This window comes from Sander lucioperca, chromosome 5 (assembly GCF_008315115.2).
Source record: "Sander lucioperca isolate FBNREF2018 chromosome 5, SLUC_FBN_1.2, whole genome shotgun sequence".
Taxonomy (NCBI): Eukaryota; Metazoa; Chordata; class Actinopteri; order Perciformes; family Percidae; genus Sander; species Sander lucioperca.
This window is the reverse complement of record NC_050177.1, coordinates 43,627,421-43,644,717: the sequence shown is the minus strand read 5'-3', so window position 1 is coordinate 43,644,717 and position 17,297 is coordinate 43,627,421. Positions and strand designations below refer to the sequence as shown.

At 40.5% G+C, this 17,297-nt stretch overlaps 1 protein-coding gene across 2 annotated transcripts in view; it reads right to left on the bottom strand.

Moving 5' to 3' along the window:
- Nucleotides 1-17,297, bottom strand: part of LOC116038912 (calsyntenin-2) — a 257,904-nt gene that overhangs the window by 22,806 nt on the left and 217,801 nt on the right. For both annotated transcript variants that reach the window (XR_004897414.1, XM_031283622.2), the window contains exons 9-11: nt 8,303-8,465; nt 1,810-1,976; nt 194-342 (exon numbers count right to left, since the gene is read on the bottom strand). Coding sequence is in view for 1 of the 2 variants with exons in the window: in XM_031283622.2 (XP_031139482.1) it covers nt 194-342; nt 1,810-1,976; nt 8,303-8,465 (479 nt within the window). In the remaining variant the exon portion in view is untranslated. The remainder of the gene's footprint in view (nt 1-193; nt 343-1,809; nt 1,977-8,302; nt 8,466-17,297) is intronic.

Sequence of the window (17,297 nt, the reverse complement as noted above, 5' to 3'; positions counted from 1 at the left end):
AGAATTATCAGTCAGGCTGTGATATCTACTGTGTTGTCTTAACACTTAACAGAAGTGCCGAAGTGGGTTAACACTTTTGATATCTGAAAGAGAAAATACAGAGAAACCAGAACAATCCTAGGAATGTAGATAGAAAGTAAAAAAAAAAGACGACTTTAAGAAGAAGGAAGAATAAAAGAAGTGCTGTACGTACTGGACGGCAGTGGAGATGTGCAGACGTCGGATGCCTGGTGTGGGAAACTGACGAGAGTTTATGTAGGAAACTTTCCTCACAGCAGCATTCATGTTTTCCAAGTCCTCTCCCTCCATTACCAATATAGACTGTGCTGGGTTAAAGTGGAACTATGGAAAGAGAAAACTGAGATGTTAGATGGCTAGAGACCTGAAGCAGTTCATGATAAAACGTTGAAACGTGAACAGAGACATTTATAGCTGGAGTCAATCAGTTCCATCAGTTTCAAGGCATTCAGGCATTTGTAAATATATGTTCTGTACTGGAATTATTGGAAAGCAGTTGCTGCATAGACGACAGGCAGGAAAATAGTAGTATAATAGTGAAAGGAATATGTGTGTACTTTGTTGTAAAGGGTCTTAAAAATGTGGCCATAATATGGCCCTTTAAGTCAAGAGGCTAGAAAATAGTCAGTGGACTCTCCTCACAAGTATGACAGATGTGTGTGTTTTCCTGCAGGGATTGATGGTAGGGATTTGAGGCCCTTCTTTCTTAAAATAGGGTTTAGTGGTCTCCTGCTAGAACTGCACTGAGTGCCTCCCATTTCCTAAAACTGGCTCTCAGCAGCAAGGTGACAGTACTTCAGCACTCCATGGGGCTCTCCATGCTCCCATTTTCTGTCATTTTCCCCTCACCACCTTCCCTTTTCTTGCTGTCTCCACTCATCTTCTCTGTCCCCTTACTGTCCATCTGCCACAAACTCCCTCCGTCTTCCCTTCCTTCCCTGTTATTCTCTTCTGATTTTGCTGTGCCAGCCCTACACCTGCCAAATGCTCTCCTTAAGCCTCCCATAGACTTATGGAAGCCGAAGAAAATGAAATAGCTTTTAAAAGATAAACTACACCGGCCCTAGAGAGGTTGTCCTCTCCTCATCCCAACTTGTCTTCTCAAAAGGCTGGCAAGGATCTCTTTGCTGCACCACAGCACAATGAGCTCTATGGAAAGAGCAGCAGGAGGGAGAGAAGAGTGAAGAGAGATAGGTAGAAAAGGAGTTAAAGGAGCTGAGAATGGGTGGGTAGGGGGAAGGCTTTGAGTCTACAAAAAACCCCTATCCATCTTGACTGCCCTCTATCTTCCACAGTGCAGGGAGATGGATTAGCTGAGCTGGTGAAAGTGGGGTGGGGGTGTGGGGGCGTCTGAGGGGTTTCTCGGAAGCCAACTGATTTAAAGAAGTAGTGTTTTTGTGTGTCAACTGGAATTAAAAGGTGTGTTCTTGTGTATGTGTACACACCAGAGGAGGATGTATGTTGTAGGTATATTCACTATTCAGTAGAATCAGAACTGTACTTGTACTGGACTTACACTATATTTTAAGAAATAGTTTAACATTTTTGGGAAATTAGCTAATTTGCTTTCTTGCCAAGAGTTACAGAAGATGAGAAGTTTGATAACACTCTCATGCCTGGATGGTAAATTTGAAGCTATGGTCAGCAGCCAGTTAGCTTAGCTTAGCATTTAGACTGGAAACAGGGAAACAGATAAAAAAAATCCATCTACCAGCACCTCCAAGGCACACTGTAGTTAATGTCACCACGTTATATCACGTTTGTTTAATCCGCAAAAAAAAGAATGAACACCTTTATGCTCTTATCCAGACTCTCGAGGGAGTTGATGTCCAGTCCTTCTTTGCAGGCCTGCAGACAGGAAATTACTTTCTGACTTTCGATCTTCCCCGGTCGGATGGTCAATCCAGAAAGGCTGCCCCGGAAGTACTGGGTGAACCGCGGCTTGGTCACCTCCCCACCTACACACACAACCATACACACATATAAAGTACAGTAAAATAACTCATAAGGCCTTTCTGTGATTTAAAAGCACAAGATTGTTTGAGGTTTGTGGTGACACCACTGGTTATAAGCAGTATTTGCTTTGGTGTTTTTGCACCCAATGTTACTTTGTTTTTAAATGTTTGCAGAAGCACAAAACCTACTAGGCAAGAATGAATTAGATGATCTACCAGAACAAATACAATGCTCCTCTACCCATTCTTTTAAAATTATTACAATAGGTCACAGAAACCTCATGTAGATATTCATTTTGTAGGTTATGGTTAATCAACAGTAATTCCCATGATTTTAATTACCATGTCATGTTTGTCTTTGCGGGTATGTGGCACATATAAGTCCCTTACAGACTACAAGATCATAAAACTAACAGTGACCTTATCCACTCTCTAATTATGAGTCCTGATGACCAAATTATGGCTCTGATTGGCCTTAAGATGCATGGTTCGTGTCTCCATTCTGAGACTAAGCGGCAGGACACTGCTGTAAAAGTGCAAGTGTTACTCAGCCAGCCCATCTAGGCGGGATAAAGGTAAGGAACAAGTCAACATGGTCAAAGTATGTTCTCTGAACTCCGTAAAGGCCAAAACCAGCAAGAAAAATCTCCAAACCACTCATTAGCTGAAAGGTTACTATCTGTGGGTATCAAAACTTCACCTTTATTTTCTAACTTCCTCTTTCCTTCTCTCTGCTTTTCTGTAGCTCTGGCTGTAATCCACCAAAGCCCTAAAGGTACAGTCCCTTCATCTAATAACATTTGTTATAAAAAATCCAAACCTATTTATGAAGTGAAGTAGTGACTGATGGGTGAAGATATAGCTAAGGTGAATACCAAAAACATTCTTTCTGTCTCTCTCTATCGGTCTAGCCTCTCTGCACACTTCTTTTCTCAAATGATTATTGGAGGCAAGCAGCAAACAGTGGTTTATAATATTCTTTTCTTAACTTTTTCTGTTGGGTTAAAGCCATAGTCCCAGTACCATTTGCTGCGTTTTCAATTACTGAGTTTATTATCCTGTGCATGGTTGTCTGTATTAAAGAAAAGCTACTACTTGCTACAGTAGCCTATACTTTTGAGCCACTGTATGTTGCAATTGTAGTTCACCAGTAGACACAGCAAATGAGGAAAGTGGTCCAATCATCTAAATCATCTTCAGTGGCTACAGTAGACAGCAATCACCAGCATGAAAGGGAGAGCAGCAGCACTCAATCACTCAGATGTCAATGCATTTAGGACCTCTGAATTATAGGTACATTCTCTATAGGTTGGGCAGAGATGGCAGAGCATAGTGAGACAGGAAAGTAGCTCCCATGCTGCTCTTAACTACCCTCTCACCTTCACCCTCAGCAGCATGTACACACCTTTCTTGACCTTACTACCTGACTTTAGTCTAACCCCATTTGGATAAAATGTAACAGTAGGTCCTGGGTCCTGATTGTGCATTGAGTGGCCTTCCAGATGCATGCAGTTGCTGGAGGAGATATGTTTAGCCCTTGAACCAGGTAATCCAGTTGGTGACTGCAGAAATACTCTGTAATATTTTACAGTAACTGGAATTGGTGGAGTCCTCAATTCAAAAGCCCCTGGTTACACTTCATCAGACATCCCCAAGCTTGACCCAGGTAACCCTAATTCCCTGCGGATGAGGCAAGCACATGTATCACTGCCCTAAGTGATTTATCCAGGTTCTGAAAAGCTCAGTCAGTGCAGGTGGAGACACAGCTGACCACTACTGGAAACACCTTATCATGCTCTACTTTTTGGTGTGAAAATGTACGAGACTGCAGCAACTGCAGACATTCAAGTTAGAATGATCTGTATGATTGTTAAACTGCAGCTACATTGTACACTGTGGCCAGTTGGATAGACCTCCCTGTTGTGGTTATCTACCTGTCTACCTTCCCAGACTAGAGACTAATGCACCCTTTTTCTTGACTGGGCAGATGGAAATATGGTGGCAGCTATAAAACCTACCTGTGCCTTTCTGTCATCACTCTCTCTTTGTTGCTCACTCAGTGTTTTCACATTCCATTAATTTAGATCTAGCTCCTTCAGCATGCTTGTGCAGCACTGTATGCCCTCATGCACCTGCTCCCACATTACTGTGAGAGTTTTGGAGAGGCAAGCAGGGAGACAGACTCTTTGATGTTCTTTTCATATTAAGTTTTCTCTCTTGCCAACGATATTGACTAGTCACTAAACCCCTTTTTCAAACCTGTCCTGTCAAGCTTTGGACAGCTGCATTCCAAAACCAAAAACAAGTGCAAAAGTGTTAGGAAAGGCTTAAACGGTCTATCTACTCTAACATAAGCTGCAAGCGTTAACATGACTGGCTAACTAGCTTACTACAGCAGTACCTTAAATTTTACTTCCCCAGCCATAGCATATCATTAACTTTTTACAATAGTTTGTGGGGTTACAGGTTACGTAATTCATTGCACATCAAGTATGTAGTAAAGTATATTAATGCAATGCTGTTTTTTTCATTTCAGTATCTTCTACATGGATAATGTAACTGGTAAGGATGCTGATTTCTTTGACATACAGCTTTAGCCTCAGTCTTAGCACGATATCATGCATCCATCTATTGCTTATTTAAGACTCCTTTGACAGGATTTTCGTTTTAAAATTAGTCCGCTGGAAACAAAGTCAGCTGGAGACAACATTTTTAACCAACATTTTTAACCAAGCTTTGTTTTTGTCTTTCTGGGTCTGAAATATTAGTATAATTTTGGGTGTTAAATGTGCTACAGTTGTCATTGTTAACTGCATATGTGCTGTGCCAGAATGATACATTTGAAAGGAGGATGAACAGTCAATGGTTTATGATGGTCATTCTGTATATCAGTAAGTATGTGTATTCACACTTCTTTGTGTGTCAGCCCCACATTGATCTTACTTGTCATTAATTTGCACTTCACTGAAATGTTGGTTATCTTGCTCTTGTTTCAGTTTAGTATAATAACCACAGCTGCTTTTCATATTAAAAAGCCATCTCCTTGTACTTGCTGGTACTTGCTGATACCCTGCCAAGCACCAGGGGAGCAGAGTCTATCTTATAAAATCACAAGCTCACATTTGGATTCAAGTATATCAAACTATGCCAAACCTATTCTTTCCTCTTTCTTTATGCTTCACCTGCTCTTCCTCCTTAACTCAGCTACTATTTTCTTCCCTTTTACCTGCCCTCTCTTTAGATGTCCACCTATCCATTCTGTCCCACCCTAACAGATGTTATCAATTTAGGCCATGGCCAGAGAAACCATTAAGAGTCCCAGACAGAGACACAGAGAAGAGGGGATTAGCGAGACGCTAGCGGAATGATACGGGCGATAAAACCGCTGATCATTTCACTTTACAGAGGTTGGTTTTTACATGGTGTCAGCTCTCTTTGCCTGCTCTGTGTAGTGCTCTTTGCTCAATACAGCTTCACTCTCCCCTTTTCCTCAGCTTTATTTGCGTAATTTCCAAAAGAGTAACAGATGAGACAGAAGAGGCATGGGTGAGCTGGAAATAAGATCATTACTTAAGTGTAAGAGAAATAGTCTCTTACTTACTTTATTGTAAGTGTACCTGTATCCTCGTCTGTGTGCCTATATTTGGTCTCTATACTGTATATACACATATTTATGGTTCAATTTGTGCATGTGTGTAATCATCAATACTTTTTCTTGCATGCTTCTTGCTGTGATAAGGAAAGCCAGAGAGGCTGAACAGCAGTGTGTGATATACACAGTCGAGGAAAAAGAAGAATGAGGCGAGATGAGTGTGTTGCTCTTCGTTGCCTGACTGTTACACACTTCTGAACACTCTGCACAAGGTCAGAGGGTAAATATAGGCTGACTGTGTGAAAACTGCACTCCCAGCACTTACTCTCAGAGGTGAATGAAGAAGGATGGATGGGGGGAGCAACCCTTCTATCAGGGAATAGGAAAGAATGAAAATGTACAAATGCAAACTTTATAGCTGGATAATTTACTGCTTTGTTGTTGCAGCAGGAAGTCACACTATTGTGTATTTTGGGCTACTATCAGATTCGTAGTTGAGATACACCTGATGGATTGTGGGTAACTTTAGCTTCCGTTGTTGGTGTTAGTCATGCTGCTTTAAAGACATGCTGTTGGGCAAATAAATAGTTAATATTTATGCTGTAGTCTGGGTTATCATTGTTATATCTAGTAACATGAAACAGTGAAAAATATAACACACACTAACAAGTGTATCTCATGCATCTTAAAGCAATGCAATCCAATAGTTTATCCGTAGTGTTAAAATCTATTTGACTAGTGATGTGCATATGTGTTCCTATGGTTACAAAGTGATCTTGTATAAAAAGGCCTTTACATAGATCAGGAGATCACTTTCTTAACAGTTCACGTTCAGCAGATAAATGTGATAGAAGTTTAGCGTTTGAATATGTGCTCAAGCCACACATCAACTCTCACACAGTCCTGTAGTTGGATTACAAAATAAGTAATAATTGTCTGACCAAAGTAAGTCAGACAATTATCTTTATTAGGATTTAAATATCTTCTGGAGAAGTATTTGCTGCCATTAGCCACCTATAAGGGCAGTTTGAGGCAGGTTTAATTACAGATTTTACAGTCTGAAACCACAAAATCTTGCCACACCACACTAGAATGCTTGCTTCGGATAAGTATCATAAATATGATACTTCTAGGTTGTAATCATTTGCTGTGATCAGGACATCATTTCGTATGGCTCACAGGTCACATGACATAAGTTTAGCGGTCTTTACAGTTCAATTTAGCAGAGAAAAGGTTGCTGTGAGCCGGGTATAGGGCACTGTGAGTTGCCGGTCATTTCAGAGGCCTTTTGTAGTTGAGGTTAGCCAACAAAAAAATGACCATCATGCTACAACAACAGTTAAGTTTAGGCACCAAAACGACTAGTTAAAATTAGAAAAAGTTTGCTGTTTGAATTAAAACACCGGTCCCCTTAAGTAGTACTCCGGGAACACAAACAGCCGTTTCCTGGGTGAAAGTCTTGTGTTTTCCCCTTAACTTCTCCAGGACATGAACTCCGCTCCCCCGCTTGAAACTTGAGCAGTCTTATATAGCAGCAGTCAATGTGGTGCATACAGCTATAAATACGTGGAATGCATACGAATTACAGAGCATTACTTTTCTTAGCTATATGTACGCATGGCTTATGAGAACAGTTCAATGTCATGAACCGTGAAATTATATCATGAAATTTAATTAAATATTACAAAATGTCTCTGCAGCCATACTGTTTTGAGCTGAAAACTCTATCTCATTTACTCTGCCATCCATTTGCACACTGTCACGTTGTCCTGTCTGAACTCTAAAATTATTAATGTCATTCAGCAGTACAACAGAAAAGCAGAGATAAACCCACTACTGGAGTTCTGCAAATGTTGAATTTCTTTTCGCTACTGATCTAACTCAGAGCTAAAGCTTCAGGAGCCAGTTAGACAATAAATGAGCTCATCTTTGCATCATGTTTGCAATCAACATGCTGGACACTTAAAGCACAGTGCTTTGAAAAGGCAATCTGTTGTGGCTAATGGCTTATATTGAGATTTCAGTATCACCTTTACAACTCTTTACTGAGGCTTAGCCCACTACTAGAAAAGTTTAAATAGTCTCTGAATTCCCTTTTCTACTCAAGGCCCTTTTAATCCTTCTAAAGGCTTGCAGTGTTCAATGAAAGAACTGGAATGAGGAGGATGAGGAGGAAGAGGAGGAGGAGGAGGAGAAGAAGGAGGACTGGGAGGAGGGGTTCACTGCTGCAGATGAAAGCGACACATGATGACCTGCTCCCACACAAAAAGATATCTTGATTCCTCATCTGAGGTTAAGCATCACTGAGCAGTCTCATTTGGGCTATCAAATCAACGGTAAGCTGTACTGTGTAAAAAAGTGCCCTTTCTTCTAAACTTGTGCAATTAGTGGCAGCTATCAGTTTAGAGGACAGTGTAATTGCACGCGTTCATTCACACTGGTTCAATCATTTGTCAAAGGCACACTAAGTGCTCCTCATAATAACATTGTTCATTCAAGGCAGAAGAACATGTTCCACACTCAATGAGTCACATAGTAATAATACTTCAGAAAATATTATTCCTATTCTTCAACTTGCTCCCATTTGGAAGCTATATTCAATCAGCAGAATACCCAATATACCTTTTATATTTAAAAAATTCAGTCACAGGCTTTTCACTGTCTCATTATCAGCATCATCACCATCTCTATCCCCATTGGCATCATCATCATCATCAACACAACTCTGCCCGCTGACCTTGCCAGCAGGCACCGACTGTGAGCTGCACGTCAATCTGTGAGGGGTGGATGGGCCAGTCGTCAGTCACCAGGTAGGGGTCATAGGTTACTCCGTCCACATAGAGCGTCACCACTGGGAACTCCACATTGATCACATAGTAATGCCACTCCTTGTCACAGATCTGGGAGAGAGAGAAACAGAGAGTGAGCTCAGAAAGTCATACATGCCCTAAATAATTAAATATGATGTACCACTTAGCTGCTGTGGTTATTCACTTTTAAAGAAATAGTTTGACACTTTGGGAAATACACGTATTCGCTTTCTTGCCTAGAGTTTGATTGGAAGATTGATACCACTCTCATGTCTGTACTATGGTCTGTACACTACATATGAAGCTATACAGCCAGCAAGACAGTTACCTTAGCTTTGCATTAAGACGGGGACAGGAAGAAACAGCTACCTGACTCTGTCCAAAAGTAACCAAAATAAGTCTCCTAGCGCCTTTAATATCTTAAATTTCTTTTGTGGTGTAGTGTAAAGACTGACGATAAAACCATACATGTATTCATCACTGATGGTGATGTAACTGGCTGTAGCTAGGTAGGGTTTTAAATAGGGTTGAAGATGTGTGTGGGGGGGAGGGTGTGAAATCGGTAGATGTGTCTGGATTATTCTCTGGTGCAGCACCATCCATACTCCCCTCTATATCCCCACAATGTCTGTGTTGTGCATCTCTGTCTGTCCACTTTGCATGATTTATGGGTCAAAACAGTTCCCATGTGCAATTTTAACACGTTTCTATGATAAAATGAGAAGCATTAAAAATACCAGGAAAAATAAAACATCAATTCACTGGTGAATTACATGTGTTTGTAATGGTTTTCCTATTTGTCCAAGTTTAGGCCTGCTGTTTTTCTTGTGTGCGAGTGTGAATGGATATTAAAATAATGTTTGCCATGTGGCTGATGACATGGCAAACATTATTTTAATATCCATTCACACTCGTAAACACCATTACAAACACATGTAATTCACCAGTGAATTGATGTTTTATTTTTCCTGGTATTTTTAATGCTTCTCATTTTATCATAGAAATGTGTTAACATTGCACATGGGAACTGTTTTGGCAGACCACTAGTAGAAGTTATTTCAACTTTGTGTTACCCATAAATCATGCAAAGTGGATTTATTAAATCAAATATTTTGTCCTCTTTATGTCAATGATGGGAATGTATGATACAGAATGTTGTCTCAGTTAGGAGGGGTGGTTTTTCTATTGCAGCTCTACCTTGGGATTTATTGTGAACAGTAGTATTTTTTAACATGAATTCTTGGCTTGTGAGTTTTAAAGCAGACTGGTTTCCTCTGTGCTTAGCACTCAATGAAATGCATTAATGCATTACCTGTTTAACCTCTTCTAAAAAATGCTTGACTGTATCACTCTTCAGCATGCTTGACCATTTACCCTGCCTTGCTGAGCATTTTAATTGATTGCACAAGCCCACTAATGCCAGTCTGTGTGTCTCACAGTATATATCTCCCATTCCTCTTTCTCGGCTTCAGGCTATGCTTTACCTCAGCAGTGCCAACACTCATCGGGCCGTACTTCACCTCTTCCTCTCAGCTACTCTGATATAACCTGTGACAGCTTTTGAACACTTAGCCTTGGGTAACCTCCCTCTCTAATGAAGAGCGCTCGGCAGCCTGCTTATTAACACCATGCTAGCGCAGCAGATGGGAGCGCTAATCAATCCGGTTCATTTTCGCTGCTATTGAGGTGCGAGATACAACATCTGGCCTATTGGTGATCATTCTGCACAGCTGCTTAACACATATGCGGCATGTCGATGTGCTGAGTCGGTGCTCAGAATCAATAGGGGGATAATCTGATTGTGGATTTGATGGTGCTGCAGATGGGAATGATACTGAAGGAACTTTGATTGGCTAGTTGTTGGGATATTAGCTCATGCATAAAAACATACACAAGGGATTCCTGCACATGCAGTCCCTATGCTTTGTGGCTACAAGATGTTTAGATATGTTTTCAATGTGTGTCAAGGATACATATCGAATACATGTTGCACACTTGCTCGTAATCTTAAACGTATCTGTTGCATTATTTGGATTTTTCAATCTGGTTACATCTCATTTCTCATGTGCCAAGTGTAAAACGTGCACACACACTAATCCCTCTGACATTTACACATGCTGACTGTCCCTTCCCATGCTCTACACGCTTCTTCCCTGATTTTGCTGTTCAGTATTTCAAAGAGAGCTCGGGCCCATATGGGATCTGAGTGCCTAGTGGGTGACTTCCTTATGCAGGCTTCAAAGGGGAGACAGCAAGGCACTCTTGCCCAAGAGGAGGCTGCCTCTGCTGAGCTGGGATGTCAGTTGGAGATCTCTCTCAGGGAGCAGAAGGAGGGAGAGAATTATGTAGCCACCCATGTCAATACTACTTTGTGAAGCAGAAGAAGAACTTGTGACTAGGGCAGGACTGACATGTGTATTTGAAGAGCGATTTGTTGTTAAGGTGCTGATGTTTCATATCTAGTGTGCATTTGGGGTTTAGGACATATTTTGGGTTGAGTCTCAGTTTAGGCTCTGCTATGTCCCAGTGTTACATACATTGCAGTGAGCCCTTAAAACAGTTAGTGTGGCGATGATATATTTATTTAAGGTAGTCTAACAGTTGTCTTGCAACAATAACCAAACTGGCAACTAATGTTAGCTGTCATTGATGTACTGCTGTTATTAGCTCTACGCTCCTGAGCAGTGTTGGGAGTAACGCGTTACTCCCAACACTGCTTACAAAGTAACGCGTTACAGCAACGTAACTACTTTTTCGGGTAAAAAGTAGTGTAACGCGCTACTACTGAAAATTTGGTAACGAAACGTAGTTCCTTTTTCAATTCGGCGGAACTTTACTTTTCCCAGGTTCACAAGGATCACAAGCTCCACACGGGACGTGACAGAGGCTGGTAGCAGAGTAATCATGGCAAGCGAGAAGCAGCCAAAGTTAACTTTAGAGAGCGTTTTAAGCTTCGTGGCTTTTTGCTGGACGGCGCTCTGGCCAGGCAGACACAAAGCTGACAACCTCACAGATGGATGCGGTGGAGATGGCCTCATACATACACGCAGCGGACCGCTGTGGACTTGTGTTGGTTGCACGGACACGCAAGGATTTCCAGAAAAGAGGCTGCATGTGTCTACGACAATGCACGGACCATCGTGGCTGCGCGACCAGTACAAGTCGATACAGACATTACATAGTATACACTAACACCGTTGACCTGCTGATGTGCATTCAACCCGGCCTGGACTCGTTCATAATGAATCAGCCGTCACTCTGTGAGTAGAGAATCCAGTCTGCAGTGTAGTTCAGACACTTCACTGATAAACCATAGATTGGCTTATATGGTCAAAGATAGTTTTTGTATAATTAACTTCAGTCTCTGCCAGAGACCCCTGCTTTTAAAAGTAACGTAAAAGTAACGAGTAAAGTAAAAAGTTACTTTCCATAGGGGGTAACTAAGTAAAGTAACGGATTACTTTTTTAAGAAGTAACGAGTAACGAGCAAACACTACTTTTTAAAAGTAACTTCCCCAACACTGCTCCTGAGTAGGCCTATGTTAAACTTAGTTTTAGTATGTAGGGTACTGTAGAACCTTGTCTGCAAGCTGAGTCTGAGATGTCCTAAAATGGCTGCTATACAGAAAGAGAGAATTTTTTTTCTTCTTTTTTTTCGGTAGTAGGATGGGTTTACTATCACAATCAGGCCAAACTTGACTTTAGGTTTTTCTCTACTTATTCCATTTTACAAAGCCCCCCGAAGTCCTTCAAAAAATTTTTTTAATCTTTATTGCACAATATGAAATGGTTGTGCGCACACATTTGTATCTTTTGCTTACAGGATAAAAAAAATATTAGATCCATCTTGTGCACACAAGATTAACAAAAGTATCATCTCGATCTCCACTAACTTAATAGCTAAAATTCAACCAGTTGTTTATACAGCATTTGAACAAAAGCCAAAGATTATGAAGAAAATCACTCAGCCAATTCAATGATAGTCATGTCGATAGAAATGGTTAACTTTCATATCACAATGAAATTTAGTGCAGTTGATGGAGGTGGCACAAAAGTTCGGCTTGTCAGTAAAATGATTAGAGCTTGAGAGAACAGGTGCACTGCTATGCATGGGAAGACGCCAGCTGGACACAGACAGAGAAACTTTGTTGCATGTGTGTGTGTTCACTGTGTGTGGGTATGTAGGGGGTGGAATCAGTGTCTATTACAAAAGCTCAGAACTGGAAATAACTCAGAGAACCAGCCACCATGGCACAAGCTCAAAGTTTTATACTACTGAAAAAAGCCACTGCGAGTGTGTGTACATGTGTACACAGGGTTGTGCATTTGCGTGAGAAAAAGCAAGACGATTCCGCAACGATACAGACATCAATTCAGCCCCATTAAGTGTCAACTTCAAAAACTTCAAAGCTCCTACGTTAAAGTTTAGGAGAGCAGCTCTGGCTTGTGTTGCTTATGAAGCAAAGCAAAAAGTTTTCTATTCCCCAATCCCTCCACTTTCCTCTGTCTCTGCCTGATGCAAATTGACAGACGGAAGGAATGAATGAAATAAATAACCACACAAACAAAGGAGAGGGAGGACGCGAAACAACCAGAGGACAAAGAAAAGAAATTGAAAGAGAGAGTGAAGAGAGGTAGAGAACGGCAACATCACACATCAAAGATCCTTCATCATCTCTTGGGGCACTCGATGGCGAGAAGAAAACAACATTGCTATCTGCCTCCCTCTATCTCACTCTTTTTCCCTCTGCAGTTTTATTTGGTCTCTTTTCTTCTTTTCCTGTCTGTCCTTTAGAACCTGATTGTGGGAGTCGTTGCCTCAAGTCCTTTGGAGTTGAAAGTCTTTAAGAGATCTGTCAGCCAATCAAACCTTCTAACTTCAAACAAGAGATGGAGGAACTAGATAGGAAAGGTAAAAAAATGAGGAGAGAGGAGGTGATCTGACATCGGAAAGTGGCAGGGCAGAGGGATGATAGTGAGGGAGGGTGGAGATAAAAAGGAAAAGAGAAGGTGGCGGAAAATAAAGGATAGTAGGAAAGACTTAAAGAAGAAAGTGTAGCCTTACAGAGCCACAAGCAAGGCTGTAGATTGTTAGTGTTGTTTATTTACATCACATCATATTTACATGCAGCCCAACTATGTCCTTTTTCTGTGTACCAAGATGGACTTCATAAAGGTCGTTTGGGGATCACAATGAACTGGTAAGTCGTGTAAGACCAGACAAAGACAGCATAAACATGAGGTTATTCTTGACTTGTTGTGTAAACGTGGAGGACAGGACTGAGGAGAGAAAGTGCGAGAGAGCGTGAGAGAGAGAGAGAGGGATAAAGATGGAAGGAAGGGGGGGGCTATAGGGCCTGCTGGAGGAAGGTATCCACAACAGAGATTGATAAGCATTGGAAACAAGGTGACTTTAAGGAGGGGTGGTGAGGAGGAGCCAGGAAAGGGATGCAAAAATGGCAAAGTGGAAGGGATTGGATTGGCTGGGGGGATTGGATGGAACTGTACCATAATAAGCTGGAAATTATGACATTATGACAAAGGAGAGGTAAAGGGACATCGCTGTAACTATATGTTGTGAATCATTAAGTCAATTCAATGACTTTAATTGTATAACTGTCTGATAGGAGCATCCGTGCAATGATACTGTCCCATTCATATGTGAAAGCAATAGGCCTATATATAGTTACATTTCAAAAATATTGCAAACAGAAGTGAAATGGATATATTTATAAAAAGCAGCTCGGCGGTTAGCTGCAACAGCAGAGAAAGAACGTCCTGGTTTGAGTTGTGTGTTGTAAGTTTTCTCGAGGTGCTCTAGTAGTAGGCCTCCCAGAAGGTGTGAATAATAGGAGGTACGGATATTCTTGCCATTGTCCTTGACCAAGGCTCTGGCCTTGAACAAGATTAAAATCAATCTGAGATGATCAATGATTTGGTTTATAAAAAGATGCATCCTAAAAATGATGTGCCATATTATTATCCTGAGCTGCACACCGCCGCTTTTTATCAATGTTTATTTCTTTTCAATGTTCCAAAGCAATGCACAAAGCTCTAAAGCTTTAGACAAACAGCACCTATAGCTGTCTTTCTTAAATGTGATAATTGATCATTTGAAAACTCGTAACTCCACTCCAAAGTTCTACATTTTGTGACCATGGGTGTATGTGTGTGTGCATAGACTACAAATCTGATTGATATCATTAAAATATAGCAATGTGAGAAAACCCTCTGCTCTGAACACTAAAACCTTGATAAATGTTATAGTATCATTTTGTAAAAGCAAAACATTGTTTTAAGCAGAATATCAGAACAATTTCCATTTATTATGAAACCTGTCTTTTTCACCCTACCTTCCCATCCAACTGTCACTCTATGCCATCTGTGTTGACTGACAATTGCATTGAGGCCGCTTCTTATGTTTTGTTTTTCTGTTTTATGCCATTCTGGTTGATGGCAACCAGCGTTAAGATGCATTACCTCCACCTAGACTGATCTGCTAGGTATCTTTTAAGGAAACCCATTGACATAAAAAAGAAAGAAAACCCTGTGAAAGTTCTGATGTAAGTTCTTACATCACCTCATTTAGAACTATGTTCTTTAGCTATGAAGAAAACGTGTTTTAGCCATTGTCTGAATTATTAAGACTGAGAATACTTAAAAAATATATACATTGTTGAAGATGTGCTAAGTTAAGCATCCCTTGATGTCATAAAAGAGTGTAGGCCTATGTGCAAATTGTATATGAAGGCTCTAATCCAGTTAGGTTTGTCTAGCTTTAGAAATACATTGCCTCCACATTCATCAACAAAAGTGCTGTTTGCTAAGGCATAATTGCCATAAATCATCGTCAGCTCGGTATAAACGTGGAAACCATTATCATGTCAATGCTGTAAGCATCCAAAATTGAGTGTCTGAAAGCCTACAATTACAAAAAAAAAGAAGAAACAATTAAAAGAAAGTGATATTGGAGAAACAATATATGTGTCTGTGTGTTTACAGGACTGTATTCATGTCTGTGTGTGTATGTGTGTATGTGGGAGAAGTACTTGAAGGTGACTATGAATTACCGGCTGGCAAAAGTGACTAATTAGAGTAGCAATTATCCTGCCGCTCCCGGCAGAGACTGGGCGTCAACAGCCAAATGACCTCACCACAAGCTCATAATGGGCCAAACACACACACACACACACACACGCACGCACACACGCATGCACGCACGCACACACACACAAAATGTTCACATAACCATCATCCCACTTTCACACATCTACATACACCTTTAAAAAGCATGCAAGAACTTACTGATGACACACACACACACACACACACACACTCTCTTCCACACCCTCCAGAGACAGGGAACAGCGTAAAAATGTGATGATGCATCATTTTTTAAGCACCTCTATCCATCTTCCCTTCCTCACCATATCTCAATCTCTGCTTTTCACACCCTTCATTTTAAGGAGGAGGTTGGGAAACTTAGCTCAGCTGTATGTAGGTACCTACACAGCTGTGGATATGCCTACATACATGTACACGGTGTGTGTGTGTGTGTGTGTGTGTGTGTGTCTGCACATAATGGGCCAAACACACACACACACACACACACACACACACACACACACACACTAATATCCACAGGGTTTTTAGGCTGCATGGCCATTTTAGTAAGACTGATCACATTGACTTTCTCAACCTGGAAAAAAATTATTACTTTGTAATATAACAACACTAGCATGTAATGTCATGGGTTTGAATTGATGCTACTGTACAGGTCGTCCTAGATTGTCTTTAAATATGTGGTTTGGGTTAGGTTTCCTATTCTGTAAAGAATAAAGAACAAATCAATCTATTGTTTCCTTTAAGTTCTTTTCCATTTAGGGTTCACACTAATTTATTACAAATGAACAAAGAGTTGTACATGTGAAACCCCATGAACACAGGTATTTCATTGGATAGTTTTGTTGACCTACTTATCTTGTATCAGCAGCATTAAACTTTATTCTGGTGCCTGACAGCACTTATTTGCCCTTACTTATCTTTTCTGTTGATCACAAAGTGCTCACACAGAAACAGGTGGTTATGACCATTATGTGAGATGGGTATCACAACATGAATTATGGTATGGTTGGTAAATTATGTTCTGTTCTGTTTTTCCTTGGTAAGTTTGGGTCTGATATCTCCTTTCTATGTGGAATCGTTGCTGTAAAACATTTTTAATTTGAGGTTGATGATAAAAAATGTTACTGTTTACAATTGCATTTGTGTTTCTCTCGGGTATCTTGGGAAATCAAACCACTTCGGTACACTGTCAAAACAAAGCCATCAAGTAGTGAAAAGTAAAGCCTTAAATAAAGATTAAAATCATTATATTCCTGGCTATTGTCATATTTTCAGCTTTAATTAATACTGCGGCAGCCATATATGTCCTCTGAATACAGTGCATGGTTAAGTTCTCTTAGAACACCAATATTCCTGACATTGAAGTAGCTTAGAAAGAAAAGCTTGGCTTTACCTTCCAATTTCCAACACTTTTCACACATAATACATACTGGAAGTTTTGCGATCTGTGACTCCTAACTGTGGTTAAGTTACTGATCAATGTCCAGTGCTCACATTCAAATTATTTTTTGTGCTTAATGAACATTTTGTGATCACTAATGAAAATTACTTTAAGCCCTCCAGTCAAGCATAATTTGCTATAAGCCACCAAAATAAACTTTGTTTTTATTTTCTTCATCAACCTGTCCGTTGGTGAATTTAATCAGATAATTCAAAATTGTCAACATAGTGAGCAGTTGGAGCTGCAGCAGTGGCTGTGACACACAACTCATGGAAGCAATTAAGGTACTGTGAGACCCTAACCATCCGATTGCCACAATTTGCAAAATTTGCAAATCTGAATTGATTCCTTTGTTG